Raw genomic sequence first — 24605 nt, forward strand, 5'->3', positions numbered from 1 at the left:
AGCTATGTGGTACAAGCGCATGACAGTTTTTTTCTCCAAAGATATGGGATATGAAAGAGTTCTATCAAAGTATATCAATTTCTTCATGAAATGTATAGAAAGGGTAATTCTGCAGTGTTTCATGTGCTTTGTAAATAAACAAAATAATTGTGTAGGGCTCAGTGAGAAAGGGGTCACATTATTCAGATCTCTCCTGAACTAGTCCTTCAATTGACACATACCTTAACCGTCAGTTCACTGTTCTTCTTGAGAAAAACATAGCCGTTTGCCCAATTGGTAAAACGTTAGTCTAGTGAAGGTAATTACGTTTACGTTTCTTAGCTTGGTTTTCCATCTTTATATTGTCTCAAATTAGCTTTTGATCTGTCAGTGTCACTGTTGTGTTCAAGTGGCACTATGGGCTGCATACTTCATTTTGAATTTTCCACCGGAGCTTTAGCTAGCTGGCTAACGTTGCGTTCTCTCCTCCTGTGTTCAATGACTCAATTCATCAAGCTGTTGCTAACGTTAGCTAAGTCTGTCAACAGAGCTCCTGGGTAACTTAACTTAGATATACCAGAAAATATACAAATGATTGAAACCATAATTCACCAAATTCAGTCAGGTAAATCGCAGAGGCCAGGAGCTCTTTCAGATTCTGATGGTCGTCTGCACTGGTGATGCAAGGCCCTTCGCGTTAATATTTCCATTAACTCGCGCTCCCTTCTGACATGCGCACCTGTTTGCAGTTCACTGAATATGAATACCGGCCGGCGAGGCTGTGATTGGAAAACGGGACTGGACCTGTCCCGGACGGGACAAATCAAAATCACCCATAAATTGGGATGTCCCGGACAAATCGGGATGGTTGGCAACCGTATGATATGAGAATGATACCGAATAAACCGCACAAGTGGCTCTCCCCCACACAAATGGACTGTCCCAAATACTAAATGATAGCTACGTAAGAGCCCACATGGTCACAGTAGGACTACGTACAGCCTTGCGCAGACACTACGTAAAAAGGGGGGTGGCTATGTTGAAGCCAACCAATAGCATGGAAGCATAGATGGTCCAAATGTGTACAGACGTCAAAAACGGACGTGTACAGACGTCAAAACGTGTACAGACGTAAAAAAAGGACTTGTGTACACGACGTTTTGGCACAGTTGGCGTTCGATACTTGTTAGCTGGGCCATACTCACAGCCCAACGGAGAGGTTTCAGACTCATATTCTGACTAGAATTATGAGTATGACAACGTCAGTCTACCACTTCCCTTGACAGTGGTCAAATATGAATTGCAAGAATATTGGGAAGCCCCATTCAAGTGAATGGAGCATTCTACAGCATTAAGAACAGCCGTGTAATAATATTAATTATTACACCATTAGACCACCATTACATTTTTCCTCTCACGCACTCCCTAAGGGCAGCTCGCGCCACTCTTTTGGAATCCTTGATTTAGATTGTAACGATTGTAGTATTCTAACACTCGTCTATCGTCTGATCCTCACTCCGGAGCAGAAGGTGGCGGTAATGTACCAATTACCTGGATGCCAACCACCGTCAAACAAGAAGAACAATAACAGAAACAATGTTCCAAAGAATTGAGTAACACCACACTTCAGAAAACACTGGCAGTTGTCACAAATGGATTTAAACAAAACGCCTGCAAAGGTTCAAAGTGAGCGTGTATGCTTGTGTGTTCTCTGCGGTTTACCGGCATCAGGAAAATCAACACTCGCTGAGGCTGTCAAGACTCTGACTGGTCAGCAACACTGGAGATCATCGGTTATATCTTATGATAATCTGATTCCAGATTATGCTTTTCATTCAAAAACAGCCGAGGGTTATGAAGACATGGTACAGAGGGTAATGATGATCTAATTTACAATGTTATCAGGCAGTTACTATTTATCAATAGCCTACAATTCGTGTATTTGTGTATTTTTCATATTGAATGAATGATTTTAATTGTATTTAAAATAATTCACAAATTCAAAGAACAACAACAACAACAAAATTATATAGGCCTAAAGGCGCACACACATTCGACTGTCAAGAGGGCCGAGCCAACTCACACACACACTCAGACGAATAGTCGAAACTCGGAGAGCCATAACAAATCAATGCATTTTTTAAGACATTGTTAAGGTAAAGTAATATTTCATTTAATAATTTGATTAGAATTGTTTTCACACCTATCATAGTCAAAGTCATAGTTAAAACATTAATGTTTTAAAGAGCCGTTTGAGAGCCAAAAGAGCCGGTGTTACAAGCCAACTGGTTTTCAAGACAACTGGTTTCCCAGCTGTGCGTGCACCTATCAGTCTGCCTCTATCGCCAGATTCGTAACAGTGCGTGTCCACTGCAGCGACGCGAATCGCTTGCCATCGCTTGCCTTCCCACAGTTCACCACGCTCGGGGGCGTTTCAAACAGATTAATGTAGAATGGACTTCTCTAAAGTCACTGTTGTAGTTGTCATGGCCAAGTGTGCAGACTTGGGTTTACGTAGTTGCAACATCGATCAAAATACAACTTGTTTACAAAATATAAAACTGTTTAATACTGTAGACATACACGTTGACATATGTAAAAAAAACGTTTTACTCTATATTCCTCAATCTCTGCTAATCTGCCGATACGATAGGGAGTTTCAGCCCGGCTAGCTAACTAGTTAGGACAGAACGAAGTTACGTAATGTGACTAAACTGAATTTGAAAGTACAAGCACCCACAACTTCGGCAAACCTTGCGCCATGCATCGTTTTTTTGTATTAACATCTCTGTACGAATACAGATATGTATCGTACAGGACTGGGTAAGCAGCCACACAAACAATTAGTTTTTCCTCCAGTTTGAAACCTAGAAAGCTAGAAATGTTTACCATGGTTTCTACGTTACGAAAAACAAGAAAACACTCCGATTGGCCATCGCTAGCGAAAATCGCTCCTCATTAGCATAAAGTTGAGAAAATCTCAACTCGAATCGCTTGAATCGCGTCGCGTCGCTACCCACAATGCACCACGCAAGCGATTCGCCTGACTCCATAGAAAATGAATGGAAAACTTGTTGTCGCTCGCATCGCGTCGCTGCAGTGGACACGCACTGTAACAAATTCACAAACATATTACTGGCGATTTTCAGGTCGGATCTCATATTTGCTGCGGCAAATATCAGAGTAGGCCAATAGGCTACGTGCGCACTACATTAGGCTACCATTTGCGACAAAATAAATGGAGACAAAATAAAACATTTGCAGGCTCGCATGAAGTGGGATTCGATCCCATTAGAGCAAAAATACGTACACACGTGAGTCCGTTGACTTACATCGCGTGCTATACCAGCTCTGACATGTGCGCAATATGATTACGTACTTGTCAACTACGTTGGCCTTCACAGGTAACATTTTGATTTGGCTTCTTCTGAATTAACTGGTTCCCATAGACACTACCCGAATGTAGGCTACTAATCACGTATTTCGGGTTTGTTCCGAGGCAATAGCCGTATTTACCACGACATCAAAGCTCCTTCTGACACCACATATTAAAAATTCATACGAAGAACGTCGCTGCTAACCCAGACAATACGATCAAAATACGTGTAACACAACATGGAAACTTTCGTTTCCTATGCGATTTGTGTAGTCGGCTTGTAACACCGGCTCTTTTCAGACAGCTGAGTCAAACTAACCGGCTCACGAAAAAGAGCCGGAATGCCCATCACTAGTGCACAGTGCCCGTAATGTAGTCAATGACTAAGTGCCAGTGAAACACACACATACAGATTACTTTAACTATATATACCGCACAGTGCTCATGATACAATTGGTGGCACACACAGATTCCTGTAGGGCACAGTGCCTGCGATGTTGGTAATGCATACAGATTTCTGGAATTATAGATACAGCGGGTGAAATAAGTATTAAACACGTCACCATTTTTCGAAAGGTGCTATTGACATTACATTTTCAACAGATGTTGGTAACAACCCAAGTAATCCATACATACAAAGAAACCAAAACAAATAAGTTCAGAAAATAAGATGTGTAATAATGTGAAATGACAAGGGAAAAATATGGAACACGCTTACTGATATTTATTTAATACTTTGTACAAAAGTCTTTCTTGGTAGTGACAGCTTCAATATGACTCCTGTATGGAGAAAATAGTCACATGCATTGCTGTGATGTGATTTTGCCCCATTCTTCCACACAAACAGTCTTCAAATCTTGAAGGTTCCGTGGGCCTCTTGATCTTCAGTGAATCTTGATCTTCAGTTCTTTCCATAGATTTGTATTGGTATTTAAGTCAAGTGATTGGCTGGGCCATTCGAGCAGCTTTATTTTCTTTCTTCGAAACCAATGGAGAGTTTCCTTGGCTGTGTGTTTGGGATCATTGTCTTGGTGAAATGTCCACCTTTGTTTAATCTTCATCCTGGTAGATGGCAGCATATTTTTGTCAAGAATGTCTTGGTAAATTTGCCCATTCATCCTTCCTTCAATTATGTGAAGTTTGCAAGTACCATTTGCTGAAAAGCAGCCCCACTCCATGTTCAAGTACAATTTTATTTATATAGCACATTTACAAACAGCCACACGGCTGGCCAAAGTGCTTCAGAGTGCGTTTGAACTTACACATACACTTAAAAATACACGTACACAATGAGTTCAAAAAGCTAAAATAGCAATTATTAAAAAAAGAGTTGACAAAATAAAATATCCAGTTTAAAAGAAAGTGATATAAAAAAAACGAATATAATATAAACATAAACATAATATAAATATAAACAAACATAAACCCCACAGCAATCATGGAAAGACTAGAGAAAATAGGTGGCTCTTTAGCCTGGACTTAAACTAAAAATGGAGGGTGCCATACTAATCTCTAATGGCAGGGAGTTCCATAGTCTAGGGCTGGCCACACAAAAGGCACACTCTCCTCTACGCTTTAGCCGTACACGAGGGACCACCAACATAGCCTTAACACCATGATGTTCCCACTGTAATGGCATTTTTTGACATTTATATTGTAACTATGTTCCTTTAAGTGGTAAAAAGTAAGTTCCTTTGTTATAGACAGTCAAATGTAAGGAACTGAGGTTTTGTGGAGTGAAACTCTGTAGAAGGGACACTCGAATGGTCTTAAGGTTTTTGTGGTGTTATTTTATGATACCTAACTAAGAGCCAGGGGGTCTTAGTTAAGTCTGGGGGTTGGACAGAGCTGACCTGACCTTTGGCCAAGGAGATGGCCAAGTCAGACATCCTGTTTGTGTATCATTAACCAACTCCAGAACTGTGGAACCTGGCTTGGGGGTTTATTGTCTTAAACTGTCACTGACCAGTGCCTACCAATCATGGTGGCCGCTGTAATGATTGATTATTAACATATGGTATAAGGGAGACCTTTCCTTATCGTCCTTAATCACTCTTGCAAACGATTTGTGACAAGCATACCCTTCGTTAATGACTGATCACAAAGTACTTTATTTAATCTAAATAAATTGTATTAAAACGACATCTCTTGATAATTCGGATCTACACAGTGCCACTTGTTCTTCCAATTCAAATTACAAAGTTACAGTTACAAATGCCTTTTCCCGACAGTGCAAATATAAACGTGACAGCGCGAAATGGCACACACTCACGGATAGCGTAACTCACTATATAGCCGAAGAGATGCAGCCATTAAACACGGTAAAAAAAACAGTATTTACAAATATGCTGCAAACTTTTGACAAACACAGGGCTGCCAACTCTCACGCTTTGGCCGTGAGACACGCATTTCAACCATTTCACAACTTGTATATCTCAAGCTGAAAAGGCAAAACACCAACCAAGTATCCCTGTTAACGTTGTAAACAATAAGGGATGATGGAGTGAAGCGACATAAACGCGTAAACAGCCATAAAAGCTCGCCGGGGGGGGGGGGGGAATTACAATTGACGTGTGTGCAATAATATTGTTTATCGCAATTAATTTTGGTGCAATATATCGCACAAGAAAAAGTAGTTCTCGTGACAGCCCTAACAACAGGACTGGTGATACAAGTCTTGCTATTAGCGGCTGAATCTGCAATGTCCACCAGCCATTGAGTCAGATCGCGAAAATGTTTGTACGTTTTATTTTTATTTTTTAAAAGCGTTTCAAAGTTCGATTAGTCGATTTTCAGTCATTTTTGTCGAGTCTTGGTCGACCAAAGAAAATCTTAGTCGGGGACAGCCCTACTAATAATATATCTGAGTCTGATGCCCGTGATCGAGTAGAACAAGTTATAGAGAGCTTGGCTGCATACTCTGCCGTCACAGATTTACACATTTATTGTAGCTCTGCCACTGTTTTAGTCAATATTTCACATCAAGTTGCTCAGTCTGTGATGGGTAGATGGGTGGTAGATGGGTAGCTCGGTCAGCAGGGACAGAGAAGGTCTAATATAGAGAGAACTGCCACTCTTGGGAAAGTCCAGGTTCTGAACTGGTTGAAGTTCCATGTGAGGGCGCTAACGAGCGAGTGCAGAATGAATGGAGGTCTATGGAGCAGTACCTCTCAAAATCCACTTTTCTCAGGATATAATTTTTTGTCTAGTAATTTGAATTCTGAATTAGAAAGGCGAGGCAAAAAAATACACACTGCTGGCTGTTAGATTGTTTTAACGTCGCCTTTCTGTTCTAAAAAGCTTTTGAAAATGTCATTGACGTCATACACATCGTACGACCAGAGCTACTGCTTTACGGCAAGATCTGGTCACTTACTTTTTTCTCTCAGGTCATCGACAACACAGCTGACAGGTTCTCCCTGTCAATACACATTCTAGAAAGAGTTTTGGCTTGTTAATGTTGTTGCAAATGCTCTGACATTCTGATTCCGCTTCGGATGCCATAAAGCAGGAGCTCTGATCGTATCAGTCCTTCACTAACCAATCAGCATTCATTAGCAGAATGCTAGCGTGTTATGGGCAACAACGACTCACCCTGTAAGAAATCAAAAAGACATAAGTACTCGTTCATTCAACTTTCGACCTATAATCCATGTTGAACATGAAAAAACTACAATCAACTGGGATTTCTCAACGACAATCAGGCGAAAGACACAAATATAGCCGTTTAGCTCCATAGACTCCCATTCAACATTCACTCGCTCGCGTTCACCCCCATTGGAACTCTGGTGTAACTGCAGCCAAATTTGGTACAATGGAGCTTAATAGGGATTGGCAAGGCTTTCCTTAAAGGGGCAATTGACTGGGTTTTTTGGGTATTTCACACTGTTCCTTAAGGTCTCCGAATAGGGTATTTAACATTGGTTGGGTTGAAAATGGCCCGGGTGCTGTTCTATGCCCTCTGACAGATCCGCTGAAATGTTCCCGGGAAAAAACACTAGCTTTTCTCCTTTTATGGTATGCTCATTAATATTTAGATGAGCTGCGCGCTGATTTTCTCCTTTTATGGTATGCTCATTAATATTCAGATGAGCTGCGCGCTGATTGGTTGGTTTTCAACGAGTGAAGCTGGGGAGCAAAAACGCAACACGGCCAACAGCAGCACTAGCTGAAGTTGGAGATTTGAAATTAAAATGGGCAAATAAATCTATTGTGTCTACACAACACTGTTTTCAACAGATTGACTATATATCATTTGAAATAACATTGAGATAACATTACTTGTTTCCACTTCTTTTGTTGAAGCAAACTGGATTGACTTGGGTGGGTAGAACGTTAGGCTACAGCTTAGCAACCAAACCATATCCTGATTCTACTCGGCTTCTGTTAACTAGCTAGCTCTAAATAACTTGCTGAAAAATAACATGACCAAGATCTGGACAAACATGCATCGTGAATTGTAGATTTACATTACACAGGTTATTTATTTGAATGAAACACAGTCAGGAACATGAATCAACGTTTGACCCATTGCCATAAAATAGGCTAAATTATCACACATTCTACCTATGCTCTTGCGTTAACTAGCAAGCTAAACTTGTTTACATGCCTACAGTCTAGGTGTTACTAGTAACAGTTACTAGCAATGCTAACGTATCCTGTATCTAGAACCTGCCTTTCTCCAGTTCTTTCAGACAGACTATCTAGACAGGTTAGTAATAAGCCAGACTGCTGTTCGTTTTCTGGCTATTTTTCCGAAGCTTCTCTTCTAATGCCGACTACAGCTAGTCTAGCTAGAGTCATTTGATGTGTGTAGAAACGTATTTAGCATTCTACCTGGTATGCTATATACAGGAAACGTTAGCATTGCTAATAACTGTCAGCTCAACATCATACTGTCCTTATAGCTTGCGGTTGCAATGAACATACGGTCGGAACAGCACCTCTTTCCAGGTTCAGCTTCCTAGCAAATCCTGCTTGAAATTGTCCAAGGTTGTCAAAACTGTCTTGGGTGAAATGTTCAGAGCAAATGAATGATTGAGTGTCGAACTTCGCCTGGATCTTCTCATAGACAACAGCAGCCATGCCTGTTGAATGTTTGGCTCCTTGGGAAGACTGTGAGTGTTAGCCTTCCCTGTACAGCCTGGAACACAGCATTTACGACCGTGGTCCATTTGCAATATCCTTGTTATAATTCAAAACGTTCTTCTTTGTAATTCCTTATAAGTAGCCTACACAGAGCAGCACACAGCTAAACTACTATCGGAGATAGACACTACCTCGGGCTGGTCTGGATGTAAATTCTGGGGCGTGACAAAGATACATACCAGAGCCAATAAGAGGGCGATCACCGGTCCTACGTAGAACCGGTAGCTTTGTTGAAAAGCTAGCGTTTTACAGCCACATTTTTTCTTTTTGAGATTTGAATAGGAAAGAGGTGTCAATGGACTTTTATATTCACGGTATGTTCAGTTTACCCACCGAACTGTCGTTATTCAACTATGACAAGGTAAAATCGGTTTTTCAGTCAATTGCCCCTTTAAACAGGCTCTGGCAGGGAGCTGAAGAAGAGCGGCTATTGACGTCACTCTACTGCGCCGCTCAGAATGCTTTTTCGTTCATTTTGCATTTCTGGAAATGCATTTGAATTTGAATTGTGGTCACGATTTTGCAGCCACGTTCTTAAAATGAAAATGCATCTCTGGAAATGCATTTTCAAATTTTACATTTCAAATTGAATTTTGGTATCTATTTGCTGGGGCATATTTTGAAAATTAAATCTCAAATGTCTTTTTTGTTTTCATTTTAATTAAGTGAAAGAATGAGCAGTCTTAAAGAAGAAAATTTAAATGCAAAAAGGATGACTGATTACTTATTTCATTTGAGTCAAATAATCAGCCACATCCTTAAAATGAAAATGCATTTCTGGAAATGCATTTTCATTTGAATTTTGGTCACGATTTGCTTCTATAGGGGGCTTGGTCAGCACACCATTTCCAGAAAGGATGTGCGTGCGTCTCACCAAGCTTGCGCGTGTGTCAAGTAGGTTGACCACCTGTCCCTCTTTGCGCTGTATCGCACAGCATATTTAATATGCGACGTGCGGGACAAGGGGTGAAAATGCTGTGCGACACACAACGCGAAGCGGGACAGGTGGTCACCCTAGTGTCAAGGAGCAGGATGAGCCTGTGAGAATTTGGAGCGCACTGTGGAGCAATTCAATTGAATTCAATCATATATAGACATACCAAGGTGAAATTGTTTATGGTACTTCAGAGTGATGTCGTCTTGAACCCTATTAGGTTTGAAAAACAATCAGTCAAAATTATATTAGATTTATTGACACAAAGATATTGAGGCAATGTGGACATTTACATAAATACACCCCTTTCAGCCATCTTTTATTGCATTTCTTATTCAATTTGACCATTTATAAAAAACATGTACACATCTGTAACAGATTTCAAGTCGATTGGATCTATGGTTCATGAGGAGAATGGTTTTGAAGGTTGTACCAAATTTGGACTGTACAGCAACATCTATCATGGCGGACCTTGTGGGTTCTTGAGGCTTTTTTGTTCCCCATGAGAAATAAGGCATGTATACCAAGCATTGTTTTCAGGTGTTTTGGAGTAATGGGGCGCTGGGGAAATCACGTAGACTTTGGGCGTGTTTTATAGTGCCACCTATGGGCGTCTAGCCGTCTGGGAGTAATGAGTGATCTGTTGAATCATTGGGCCAAATTGGAAAAAAATGGGTCCAGGACTTTTTGAGCCATTTAACGGAGAAGAAAAATAATAATAGGAATACTAACAAAAACAATAGGTTCCCTCCTACTGGAGGAACCCTAATGAACTGACAGCATAAATTATACGACTTACAGTTCTCAAGAACACACACACGCAATCTCAACTGCGTTGTGAAGCGTGTGTCCGTGCTATTCTCTGACATGCACTCTAGCAATCACTGCTGATAGACAGCCCAAAATTTTGTACAGCCCTATTTCTGATACCATAGCGGCAGAAATTTTGCCATGGTGGGCCGCCACAGAAAAATCAACATAACGGAAACACTGCTGTAACACTGGCAGTTACTGCTTACTTACTCTGCCTCGTTTATTTGGGGTTCAAGACTCGTAGGTGCTGAAACCCTACTGTTTTCAATGTGTCATTTTTCTGAAATATTTGAGAAAATGTCCCTGATATGGTAAATAATCAGACTTTACATTTTGCTGATTGGACTGTAAGTTGTGCATCTGTATGAATATGAGCCCAATCGGCCAGATGGTGGCGCTATAGTGAACGTTCAAAAAATCACATTTTTAAAGGTCTTACCCCCCACACCGTAAATTAGATTGACTTTAAATTGGACATACTTGTCCATCTTCACATGCTCTACAAAAAAGTCTGCCATGATGGATTTTCCATTTAGAATTTTTTGTCAAATGCAATTTTAATCTCCTCCTAAACTTTAGATCCGATTGCTACCAGAGTTTCAAGTTTTAATTTGAAAGTTTTAAAATGAAAGATAATGACTAACTTAAAAAGGGTGTGATACAGCAAATAAATAGAGAAAGGTCCACAATTGCTTGTCTAATCATCCCAAAACTCACCGAATATATCCACATGAGTACCTACAACCTACCCTCTCTAGGAGGCATGACAAATGTAACTAATGGGCGTGGCTTCATACAAATCATACAATATATAAATTAGGGCTGTGAAAAATAACTCGTTATGATTAAATTAAAGGATTAATTCATTATTTTTGTTTAACGCATTTAACGTAATATAACCACAATTTCACCCAATCTGTAACTTCTGGATGAGAAGTTCTATTCCAAAAAAACTAAGATGGAACATCCAATAAAACCAAAGTGATGCACACTCTGCGGCAGGGCTCCAGATTGCGACCAAATGGTTGCATTTTGCGACCAGTTTTTGAGTCAGTGCGAGCATTTTTTACAAGCACTTGCGCATGTGCGACCTACAAATGTTGAATTAATTGGGTGTGCACAATGTCAGCACACAACGCAGATACGTCGTTCTAGTAAAACAGCGATATCAGCTTTCCTTCTGCATTAGTAACGTAGCTTAAAGTCTAGGAAAGTTGAGGCTATTTTTCGTTAGGTACCTATAAACCTAGCTAAAAGTCTTGGAAAGTTTAGGATATTTTTCGCTAGGTTCCAACAAACATGTCTTAATCTGCCAGACCAAGTGGTAATCTGCCAAGTGGGTGCACCTTCGCTCTTTTGGTGAGCAGTTTCACGAGCCCTTCTTACCCGGCGTCATGGAGCCTAGCAGCTAAATACTTATTTAGCACTAGCGTTGCTACTGTATCCCTGCCTGTGTTTGAGCTGTTGCGCTGTTATACTCGGCAAGTATCGTGTTGTGGTGTCGGAGGACTGATCGAAAAGTGCATCATACATTTAAGTCATTTAGCTAAGACTTGCATTTACAGTACGTAATGTCACATTAAATAACGTATTTAAACTCGAGCTTAGGTTATATGGTGCGTTGCAGGGGCGATTCTAGGATCAGACCTAGAATGTGACATGAATACAGTGCCTTGCAAAAGTGCTAAACGTAAACCCCCTTGCTAATATAAATCCCTAATTTCACCGGATAACAATTAATACATGTATGTATTATTATGCAAAATATTGAATGAAAAAACTAAATGTGCCTTTCTTCATGAACTACCAGCATCAAATGATAATAAACAATATATTTAAGAAAATATTTAAAAAAAATATTAGGAGCACTCCTAAAAAGGATCTAAAATTGCCACTGAATTGTACCCTCTCTAGTTACATTAATAAATGCATTGCAGGTCAATATAACTTGTGTGCCCTTTAATTTTCTGCTTGCGCTCCTAAAATTTTCAGTCAGGGGCTACTGTGCTCCTAGTAAAAAAAAGTCAGTCTGGAGCCCTGCTCTGCGGGAAGACGTTTTCGCTCTGGATAAGAGTGTCTGCTAAATGACTGAATGCTAAATGACTGAATGTTATCGTTTCACCGAAGCAATACCAGCCTAAAGTAACCTATACCACCTCAACGCGAAGCATGCGTTGGTCGGCGAGGGAAGTTCAAGTAGAATGCGCCAAACCACCGAACAGCATAGGGCCCTCACTAAGTCTGTCTGTGACAAGGTGACTAGCACAGTTGCCAAATGTATTGCAAAAAGCTGTAGACCGATTGATATCGTTGAGGACGAGGGGTTCACCAAAGTTTTGTCAGAGGCAACGGGTGACTTGAACATCAAGGTACCGCAAAATCAAAGACGCACACTAATGACAAAAATTCGGAAAACCGGTAATATGTGATTAATCATGATTAATCCACAGAAACCTGTGATTAATTTGATTAAAAATTGTAATCATTTTACAGCCCTAATATAAATATATTATTATGATATATTAATTAGTGGTGGGCCGTTAACGGCGTTAACGTGCTGTGTTAACATGAGACTCTTGGCGTAAAAAAAATATCGCCGTTAATCTATTCTCAAAGTTGGGTCGGGAGCTGGGTCTATACTACGCAAGCTATGATGACTTTCACCTTGATATTTTAGCGTGGATCTATACCTAGGCAAATTGCATTGTAGGGGACGAGAACGAGTCTTCGAACCTGTGTGTATGCTTTTTGTATGAAATTAACACATCAAACGACGTGCTAACATGGATGCAGCTATGAAGCCGCCCGGTTTGCTTCAGGGAAAATGTATTTTTAAGAAGGTTCCTAATGGAAACCTCGACAAGACTAAGGTTGCAATGCGGAATTAGTTTACTGTAGGAGTTCTTCCAGTCTCAAATACCACCTAAACGCAAAGCATCCCTTAGCTAATGCAGAGATGCCAGGCCAAGCACTGATGTATATAGCGCAGGGGAAGCGTCGTCATCAAACTACTATGTTGGAGTGCAACCGAGGCAAGTCCGTCAGCACAGCTCTATCAGCCAAACTGAATAAACAGTAAACACAAGTACACCTTATTGAACATAATGTATTTTATCACCAATTATCATAGTATAACAGCTTTCTCAAGCAGTTTATGATGCATTTTGGAAACAGGAGATGAGCCCCTGGTCTAATGCGCCACCTGGCTTGAGAAACCCGTTCTCAAAGACTTACTTTTAGTCATTATTTGGGTAGCACACATATTCTGAATACCTTTGGTGGAATTCAAATGAGCCATTTTAATCTAGATTAATCTAGATTAATTCCAAGATTACAGTGAGATTAATCTAGATTTTAAAAATTATCTATGCCCACTACTAATATTAATTAATTTTGTCAAATCATTACAAAACTTGCAGGGTATTGAAATTTCTCAACAGGTCCAAATATGTGTACGGACATGGTGCTAATTTGGCCATACATTGTCACCAATGTACGTCCAAACATCACCAACTTGGTGGATATTTATGAAACTCTATTTATGTAGAGAGAATGCAGTGTTTCCCAAAAATTCCCAAAATTAGATTATTTTTGTGGTGGTAGGCAGGGCCAGACGTTGTAAACATTAGGGGCTTAGCCAAAATCTAGGTCCTTGTATCGGTTTGATGTGAGTGTACATAGGGACAAGTAATGCGAGCGTGCAAGCGAAAAAATTTTGCATTAATTGGAGCGAAAAATATCTGTATGAGCTGTATGGATTCAAAAAATTATGTTGGACTTTTGTTATATTTGCCAAATGTATTTAACTATGAATATTATTATATTTAACTTGAATATATCAATTTTTTGAAATTCAGATTGCGGAAATTCAGATTGCGGAAATTGAGATTTTGTCTAAACTAGGCCAAAGGTGAGATAACTCATTTATATCTATGCTGTTAACTAGCCTACTCTCAGACAGCAAATATTTCACTATCCATGACCGATCTGATATGTCACTTAGCAAATGAACATAGCCTATAGGCTGAACATTGACTTTGATATGAATATAAGGAGACAATGAAAAACAATAAACTTGACCACCCATAATTGGCTATTAGCAATACAGTAGCTAGCTAGCGTTACTTGATTCAACCTGGATTTTCTGTGTGGGTATTATAATGTATAGACACAATTCAAGTTCATGATTTTATATCAGGTTGGATGTTGATGCCATCAAGCTCTTAAAAGAAGTCCAACACAGAAAAGAGAACAACGGAACAGAAACATAAATATATAGGCACTTAAACCTCGATTGGGCTCCATACTGTACTCTTCCTTCAACAAGGAACTCTTATGTTCTGAGGTAAAATTTGATTGTTCTGAAATCGTCTACTTTTCCCTGTGAAAGCAAGCTGATTCACCTTTGGCCTAGTTCAGACAAAATCTGAATTTCAGCAATCTAAATTTCAAGAATCTGAATTCGCAATCTGAATTTGGGAAATTTGTATTTCTGGATCAAATAATTCTTTTTTTTTTTTTTTCGGCATACAAATAATTCAGATAGTTATATATTCAACAGTAAAATATTTCAGTTTTATAAAATTTGACATACAAATATTTCAGATCTTTCATATTCAAATTCAGATACTTTTGTCAGCTTTCTAGCTCCATACATTATCGGCAAAATAGTAATGTTGTTGGATCAAACCTGTTGAAAGCATTACTTTTATCATCAAAGTGCAACCTACAGACAGTTCTGGCTATATCAACCATCAGTGAGCTTTGTGTTTAAACTTAACTTTTATTTCTAACTATCTTTATGTCAGGGTTGGTTGCTCCTTCAATGCTTGTTTGTTTGATGTTCTTCTTTTTTGTTTTATGAGGCGGGTTTGCCGGGACCTTTCTCTCGCTACCGGGCTTCCCCTGGTAACCTTCGTGTTTCAGGTTACAACGCTGTGAATTGTGGGCAATTCCCTTAGGCAAAGTCTGCAAGCAAAAAGGGTGCATAAACAGGGGCGGATCTACCGGGGTGGCATGGGGTGGCAACTACCACCCTTAAAATAGCCTTGCCCCCCCAGTTGCCACACCAGTTGGCAGCTTTGAAAACAAAGAAACATTTTCCAGAGCAAATTTCTAATATCCAAATGCAAGTAAATGCAGCACAAGACGACTACATCCACCCTCCCCACACAGCCAACCGAAGTTGCTTTCATTTTAACACAAGGAATGCGCAAACTGATCATAGAAGGCTCCAATTCAAGGAAGCAATCGTGTGCACGGACAGCAGACCACACCGGAGGAATAAGGTGTTTACGCAATTATCTATTAATGACTAAGAATAATTACAAAAGTGCAGGGCTAACAGAGTTGCAACGTTAGTTTACCTGTTGAATTTAGGTTAACAACGTTAACTCGTGAATGCTTTGGGAAGGCAACAACAAGGACAACTGTGGTAAAGTTAGTTTGAATTTCGATATTCAACAGATATTCGCACGGCCAGTATTGTGTTATTTTACCCGGTGTTTAGAACCGCTACAACCAGCCGCTTAGCCAATGCTTTTGGCTGCCTAAACAACGCGTATGTTTAGGGACCATCAACAAATTACAAATTTCAAAAGTCAATAGCTTTTCAACAACATGAACTAGGAGCATCAAAATAATGTTAATTACAATCAGAAGGGATTTCATTTGCCATGAATGTTTGCACAAACAAGGAATTTATTTTGGTAGGGAGGTGCATACATTAAACATATAGGAATATTGAAACTTAAATATGTGGACTAACTATACAAAAGGAGCAAAGTCTAGCTAATACTAAGGGGGGTGTAGCTAATACTAAGGGGCATAACAAAAATAAAAATATAAGTAGTCATAATTTACAATCTAACCAAAAAAAACAGATACAATACAATACAACAATACAATAGTGCAAATTGCAACGTGCAGGGTGTCATTGTGCAGCTTGTGATTCAAAGTCAGTGTGAGTCCTTAGCCTTGTTAAAGTGGCCAACAGCAGATGGGAAGAAACTGTTCTTGTGGCGTGAGGTTTTGGTCTTGATGGACCGCAGCCTTCTGCCGGAGGGGAGTAGCTGAAACAGGGAGTGTCCAGGGTGGGCCACAATCTTCCTCGCTTGCCTCAGGGACCTTGAGGTGTGCAGATCCTCGAGGGAAGGCAGATTGCAGCCGATCACCTTCCCAGCAGTGGGGATGATGCGCTGCAGTCTGCTCTTGTCCTTGGCAGTGGCAGCAGTGTACCAGATGGTGATAGAAGAAGTGAGGATGGACTCAATGATGGCTGTGTAGAAGTGCACCATCATCTTAGGCAGGTTGAATTTCTTCAGCTGCCGTAGGAAGTACATCCTTTGTTGTGCTTTTTTGGTGAGGGAGCTGATGTTCAGTTCCCACTTGGGGTCCTGGGAGAGGATGGTTCCCAGGAAGCGGAAGGACTCCACAGTGCTGACTGGGGAGTCACTCAGGGTGATGGGGGTGAGTGGGGCTAAACTGTTGAAGATGTATGCGTTCATGCTACACAGCCTTTATTTTGTTCATTTTCGTCTCAGGTTATAAAAAAATATATATATATATTCAAAAAAGCTTTTTGGTCATGTGACCTATAATCCTCAAATTCATTTCAGAGTGTTCACTGACTATGCATGTTGCACAGCATTTCATTTCTTTTTTTTCTTTTATCTCACACACTTCTGCATCGGGGTAACACTCCTCAAAACCTCCTGCCACCCTCTCGCTACCCCATGAATATTTTTCTAGATCCGCCCCTGTGCATAACGGGCTTAAAATGTCTGCGAAACAGCCCTCGCACACTTGATTATTTGACAGTGACACCCTAACATTGATTCAGAGCGTGCACTGATAGACAGGGAAATTCACTGTTGTGTCCGTTGTAGTGAGAGAGAATGCGAGCGGGGCAAGAAGGGGCTGAGCAAATAAATGCGCTGCGTGCAGCTCTACAATAAAATATATTTTTAGCCATGTGTTTACAGCACAGTAAAAACTATTATATACAGTACCAGTCAAAGGTTTGGACACATATTCCCATTCAATTCACTTTTTGACTGGTACTGTGTGTATATATATATATATATATAGTTGCAAACAGCAAAGGCAGATTCCTCCTCAAAATCGCAAAATATTGTAAAATTGACATGTTAGAGGGTTAGACTTAACTCCCGACAAAGGAACCGTAGAAGCACATTTCTGGCTTTCTGGCTGTAACATTAGCTCTGCAGCTAACAGCTGACTTACTGTTGCTAACGTACAAACGCTGTAACGCCAGTGTTGTACACTTCTTTGTTATTTGGATAACCGTTATGCTGTTTGTGTTATGGCGTGCGCGATATCTGCTTTTCCCCTCATTGAAATTATTATGAGTGTGCACCTCTGCAAACCAGGGTGATCAGATGAGAATGGGCAAATTCGAAGCATTTTACAGCAACGGGGCTACGAGCCAGCTGAGTTACTGTTGCTAATGTAAAGGTAGATGGCATCAAGTGTGTGTGTGTGAATACAAACACTGTAACGCCAGCGTTGTACACTTCTTTGTTATCTGGATAACCGTTCTGCTGTTGGTGTTATGGCTCACGATATCCGCCTTTCTCCACATTGAAATGAATTAGTGTGCACCTCTGCAAACCAGGGTGATCAGAAGAGAATGGCTAAATTCGAGGCATCTTACAGCAACGGGGGCTACGAGCCATTGCGATACATCCGTTGTAAACATTAGCGCATGTTGCCGCCCCTCTCCTCCTCATTAGCATTTAAAGCTACAGACACAGAAACAGCTCGTTCTGAGGAAAGCTGATTGTGGGACTACTTGTAGTGGCTATAATTCTGCACCATGGCTGAATTTCGGGAAATAGACTTCAGATACAGTATTAGGGGACCACTAAGGCCTATATAAAAGCATCCAAAAACAGCATGTCATGTCACCTTTAAGGTGAGATGATGCAAGGTACTTCAGAGTGATGTAATCTTGAAGACTGTATAATAACAATAAATCAAAATGACATTTAATTTATTGACACATCAATATTGAAGCAATGTGTACATTTACATAAATACACCCCTTCAGCCATTCTGTATTGTATTCATTTTTCCTAAGCAACAAATGGAAAGACATCAAGTCTACACATGTCTGCCAAATTCCAAGTCAATTGGACTTACGTTTCAAAATCTATCATGGCGGACTTATGGGTCCTTGAGGCTATTTCCCAATGAGAACTCCTTCCATATAGTCTTCAGTAAAGTGTTTTCTGTAGCTTTTATTCTGAAACTGGTTCTTATTTTCTGGGGGTGTTAATTTGAAACTCGGCCGCTTGCGTTGTCATTTGATGTAGTATATTGACAATATTTAGAATTACATTTATGCATTTAGCAGACGCTTTTATCCAAAGCGACTTCCAAGAGAGAGCTTTACAAAAGAGCATAGGTCACTGATCATAACAACGAGATTGTCCCAAACATTGCAAGTAGCCAAAACATGAAGCATACATTGTGAAAAAGCTAAACAAGTGCCAAAAGGGAAGACCCATAAGAGCATGCAGTTATACAAGTTACAAATTAAAACAACATGAACCCCATAATGCACAATGAAGTGCAAGACTGTACCTGTAGAAGAATAATCCACAGTAAAATATTTCACAGCGAGTACGAGAGTTCAAGAGTTAACTTTGTTCTAACTAACCTACAAGCCTTTGCCCTTTATATGTTTGATTGCTGATAAATATAATCAAGTTTATTTTGTGTTGGATGATTTTCTGTCGGAGGATGAGCCAAGGAACGCACCACAATGAAAAAGAGTTGACTTTGTTTATTAGCTATCGAGCTCGGATCACACCATCAGTCCACAACAGAGTGATAGGCATGAGTGAGAAACATGTCTCTCAGGTAGACATTATATACATGAGCTGGACCATAAAAATATAGTAACCACCAAAACATGTCTTTAAACGGGACACATTCCACAACTTAATGCACAGGGAGAACAACACACAGGTGGTTCGTTCATCACTGCACTCTGCATGTTGCTCTTTCCAAAGGTGAAAGTAGCACATATGTGAAAGTAGCACATAGCACATACTCTATGTGTATTGTCCGAGACCCACTGCGTGACCTCTTGACCACAGCAAGAGACTCAAGCTTCTCTGTACACAGAAAATCTGCATATCAGTTTGTCACAATGAACAATAACAAGACCAGTTTAGACTAATAATGTGTTAGAGTAATAATTAAAGGGGACATGGACTTGGTTTTTGGGGTATTTCACACTGTTCTTTAAGGTCTCCGAATAGGGTACGTAACATTGGTTGGGCTGAAAATGGCCCGGGTGATGTTCTATGCTCCTGATACATCCAGTGAAATACATCCCGGGAAAAAACGCAAGCTTTCTCCTTTTATGGTATGCTCATGAATATATAGATGAGCTGCACGCTGATTGGTTGGTTTACGAGTGAAGCTGCAGAGCAAAGACACAACACTGCCAACAGCACTCACTGAAACAACGGAGGTGGAGACTTGAAATAAGAACGTAAAAATAAGTCTATTGTGTCTACACAACACTGTTTTCAACAGATTTACTAGACATAATTAGAAATGATTACGTTAGTTGTTTCCACTTCTGTTGTCGAAGCAAACAGGATTGCCTTAGATGGGTAACGTTAGCACTACGCTTAGCAAATAAACTATCGTGATTAAACTCTGCTTCAGTTAGCTCTAGCTATCTTGCTGAAAAATAGATCTGGACAAACATGCATCTTGAATTGTAGATTGACATGAAAACACAGATTATTTATTTGAATGAAACACAGTCAGCAACATGAAATAACGTTATCCCCATTGCCAATAAACTAGGCTAAATCATCACACATTCTATCTATGCTCTTGCATTAGCAAGCTTAACTAGTTTACATGCCTACAGTGTAGGTGTTTTCACTATCTAGCTGTTCTTGCATTCCTTGCAAATCAGCGTTAATAAAAAGCAGATGAGCTAGAGTCTAGCTAACCTTGACTCGACGGGCATGGCTGATGTTTGTCTATACGGTAGCGTAGAAGATCCCTGTGCAGTTCGACCCTCGACACATTTGCGCGAACCATTTTACCAAGGACAATTTTGAAAACCTGGGACAATGTAAAGCAGGATTTGCTATGAAGCTGTTGCTGAAAAGAGGTGCGTTCCGACCTTATGTTCATCACAACCGCAAGCTGTAGTATGATTTTGTCGGTAACAGTTATTAGCAATGCTAACGAATCCTGTATCTAGCACCTGTCTTTCTCCAATTCTTTCAAATAGATAATCTAGACAGGCGTTAGCAATAAGCTAGACTGCTATTTGTTTTCTGGCTATTTTTTCGGAAGCTTCCCTTTTAATGCCGACAACAGCTAGTCTAGCTAGAGTCATTTGTTAAGTAAGGTATGTTGATGTATTTAGAAACATATTTAGCATTCTACCTATGCTGGATACAGGAGACATTAGCATTGCTAATAGGCTAACTGTTAGCGACAAAATCATACTTACAGCTTGCGTTTGTGATGAGCATATGGTTGGAACAGCACCTCTTTTCAGCAACAGCGGCTTAGCAAATCCTTTAAATTTAAAAGGTTTTAATTCAAAACTGTCTTTGGTGAAATGGTTCAAGCAAATGAATAAATGAGTGTCGAACTTCATAGGGGTCTTCTAATAGAAAAACATCAGCCATGCCCGTCAAGTATCTGGTTCCTTGGGAAGATTATGAAAAGTGTGAGCATTCCCAGTACAGCCTGGAACAAAATGGTCCATTTTCAATATACTTTAAAAACTTTCAAACGTTCTCCTTTGTTGTTTGTGTGGAAGTACACAGAGCAGCGCACAGCTAAACTAGTGTCTGAGAACACCAGAGGGCTGGTCTGTATGTAAATGTTGGGGCATGACAAAGGTGATGTGGAATTTGCGACGTCACAAATTTCACTTTTCCGAAAACAATTGTTTTACAGCTGCAGTTTCAAGTTGTGAGATTTAGATAGGAAAGAGGTGTCAATGGACTTTGACGTTCACTGTATGTCCATTTTACCCACCAAACTGTCGTTATTCCATTATGACAAGGTAAAATCGGTTTTGCAATCAATGACCCCTTTAAACTTTTTTCCAGCATTGAAATATCCAGTGAATTCCAATTCCAGTAAATGGGCAAATCTGGACTAGATTACCAAGCAGACTATACGGACTCGTCAAAAGCACTTTATTGAAATTGTAAAAATGCAAAGAGTTGTGCTGGCTTGAACCCCTGAATCGCCACTTTTGGCTGTATTTGTTGTTTTTTTCTCAGCAAACCAAATGGAGGTTGTACAGGCAAGCAATTCTACAATGTGTCGAGCATATCCTGCAGAATCCTCAAGCCTTGGAGCTGCCACCCACCACCTGCCAGATCAACAGTTTTGCTTGGAAACAATGTGTTTATGCAGTAAGGGCTACAGAGCCTAAGACCCACCAAACACCACTCATCCTTCTACTGGATGACAACTTCTACTACCGAAGCATGAGATATGAAGTATATCAACTGGCAAGAAAGTGTAAGTAGAATTTGTGTGTCAGTTTGTTACATAAATTATTTGTGGGTAATCAACTGTAGTTTTTATGTTGTGTTAACATGTTGCCACAGACTCCATTGGATTTTGTCAGGTGTATCTGCACAGTCCAGTGGAATCATGCATAGACAGAAACCAAAGACGAGTCCAGGCCTTACCCAATGAAGTCATTGTTGCGATGGCCCAGCGCATGGAGCCTCCCAATCCTGAGAAGAATCCATGGGAGCAGAGAAGCATCTCACTGGACACCAAAGACAGCTTCACAGACGAGGCCTTGTGAGCTGTGAATCAATTGATCAATCAACTAGAACATTAATGTAGTGATTTATTTGATCACATTTTGAATAAATCTATATTAATCTCTATTTATCCTACTATGTACATACTCTTTTACTGTATCTCAGACAGAGGTTGAAGGAGCTTATCTCTATAGCTTTGGACAACCCACTGAGCCCAGTTCAGGACCACACAGAACAAAAGGCATGTTTGGGTTTCTAAATGTATATGTTTATACCTACATTTATTTAAAAATATGACTCTGGCTGTATTTATGAAGTGTCTCCTAATGTTTTTTTATTCCAGGTGGCAGATCGTCTAATCTGTGCCAACAGTGTGGTTCATCAAGCTGACCAGGCTTGTCGACAACGGGTATCTCAGGCCATGCAGAAGGCAAGAGGTCAGCTAAAAGTCCTGTCTAAAACATTGCTTAAACATGATTCAAATGTACACACTAACACACATATGCCTAGGAAATAGTTTGGAATGTTATTTCGTTTTTGCAATGGACTACTGAAGTATTTAATTAGGCTCAAGCATAGTTTATGTTAACATATATTCTTAAGTGTAACGTATTTTTGGTTTAGAGCATCTTTCTTACATTTACTCCTATGTTCAGAGAACAAGATGTCTCCAGATCATATGAGGTCTCTAGCAGCAGAGTTGAATAAAGCAAAGACAACATTTCTTCAAAACCTGCGAAAGAAAGTTCTTCAAGACCTACCTATTACCCCACAGGAAACCATAGATGGAGAGAGTGTGGCAAAAAGAGCATTGGATGTTTTTGATCAAGATACAAAGGAAATCATGGCAAGATTCCTTCTGAATTAAACAAATGCCACTGGAAAAGTATAGAAACATCTATTGATAATTATTTATTATGTGGTGTTTCTCCGTACAACATCTCAAATACAACATACAGAAGATGCCTGTTTTGTAGGTACTACAAGAAGACATTTACAGAGTGGTGTGTAAGAGCAGTAACTGCAGAAAACAGCAAATATGACCTACAACTGTTGGCTATTCTTTTTTTATACTTGTAAATATATACATACATATACACACACTTATGGAGGACCAAACCTGCCATATTTACAAATGAATGAATAAATGTCCACATTCATGCATTTAGACAGAAATAAACGAATATATGTATTAATGAATGCACAATTGTCAATCAATTGTTACATATATTTTACTTTTATGTATGTATTTATTTTTGTATTCATTTATTGATTGATTGATTTATTCATTTATGAATTCATTTACTTATTTATTCATTTATTTATTAATTAATTAATTCATTCATTGTTCCCAATATAATAATGAGAGGAGGCCAGTTGGCGTGGAAACTGACGTTCAGACATTGCAATCAATCCAGAACCATAGATTCAATCTAGCTAATGCCTGGGACACACTGGCTGTGAAGCGCTCTGAAGCTAGCCTGGCTCTGCCCTCCTGCGTACTTCCGCTCAATTTTGATTTTGCTTCTGTACTCTACATACATTCTACATCCTACTCTACATTCTGTAATCTACATACATAGATATATACTGTATATATAGGCTATGAAGGCTAGATGTCTTACTGTTTTAACTTGCTCAATTTTCAAAACGTTTTGAATAGAAGTATGCAGTGGCATTACTACATCTATGACGTTGATAAAAAAAACTAACAGTTTAAAAATTGGTTGAAAATTTAGCAAGTTATGGTTATTTAAAAAGTACATGGAGCACCAACCCAATGTTATGGGGGAGCGAGTTGACTGTAGCAAGATGGCCGCCATGTGCGGACGTTCGACTCCGTTGGCCGGCAACACGGACGAGACATCTAGCCATTATATATATCTATGGGTCTGGCCATCAGGTATGTAAGTCAGATGTCTGCGGTTTGTGTTGTAGTTCCGTGATTGCGGCGGAGAAAGATGCCATGCGGTCCGTTGCCACAAAGAAGCCATTCGGTCCGTTGTGGCAACGCTGCCGAATATCCAACAGCCAAAGCCGGAGCATGAACAAGTTTTCTTGAGTTTTGTTGGTGGCCATGATGTTGTGGACCTCCTCCCCTCGCAGTTCAGAGTGGCTCTGGGCAGATCCAATAGTTTTAAAGGGACAATTGACTGGGTTTTTGGGGTATTTCACACTGTTCCTTAAGGTCTCCGAATAGGGTAACATTGGTTGGGTTGAAAATGGCCCGGGTGCTCTTCTATGCCCCCTGATAGATCCTCTGAAATTTTCCCGGGAAAAAACACTAGCTTTTCTCCTTTTATGGTATGCTCATTAATATTTAGATAAGCTGCGCGCTGATTGGTTGGTTTTCCACGAGTGAAGCTGGGGAGCAAAAAACGCAACATGGCCAACAGCAGCCCTCACTGAAACACCGAAGGTAGAGACTTGAAATAAAAACGCGCAAATAATGTATTATGTCTACACAACACCGTTTTCAACAGATTGACTACATATCATTTGAAATTATAACATTACTTGTTTCCACTTCTGTTGTTGAAGCAAACTGGGGCCCGTT

At 40.0% G+C, this 24605-nt stretch overlaps 1 protein-coding gene across 2 annotated transcripts; it reads left to right on the plus strand.

Moving 5' to 3' along the window:
* Positions 1-1564: 1564 nt before the first annotated feature.
* Positions 1565-23293, plus strand: pstk (phosphoseryl-tRNA kinase). Of its 2 annotated transcripts, none has more exons than XM_084670983.1 (6): positions 1565-1853; positions 21551-21794; positions 21884-22085; positions 22214-22289; positions 22392-22485; positions 22824-23293. In XM_084670983.1, exons 1-6 carry the CDS (start codon positions 1632-1634, stop codon positions 22871-22873), a joined length of 888 nt encoding a protein of 295 aa, XP_084527109.1. In that variant the 5' UTR covers positions 1565-1631; the 3' UTR covers positions 22874-23293. The 2 variants fall into 2 exon arrangements, with proteins under 2 accessions (XP_084527109.1, XP_084527108.1); XM_084670982.1 differs by having other exon boundaries at positions 1566-1853; positions 22705-23293.
* Positions 23294-24605: the final 1312 nt, after the last annotated feature.

Source organism: Hypomesus nipponensis, chromosome 13, assembly GCF_054491055.1.
Source record: "Hypomesus nipponensis isolate SF chromosome 13, ASM5449105v1, whole genome shotgun sequence".
Taxonomy (NCBI): Eukaryota; Metazoa; Chordata; class Actinopteri; order Osmeriformes; family Osmeridae; genus Hypomesus; species Hypomesus nipponensis.

Excerpts from the sequence above, each read along its gene's own strand:
- pstk (XM_084670982.1), top strand. The coding sequence starts at position 1,632 with ATGGATTTAAACAAAACGCCTGCAAAGGTTCAAAGTGAGCGTGTATGC. Across the intron at positions 22,086-22,213 it reads AGCTTCACAGACGAGGCCTT|ACAGAGGTTGAAGGAGCTTA; the intron begins GTGAGCTGTGAA and ends ACTGTATCTCAG. Across the intron at positions 22,486-22,704 it reads GGCCATGCAGAAGGCAAGAG|AGAACAAGATGTCTCCAGAT; the intron begins GTCAGCTAAAAG and ends TCCTATGTTCAG.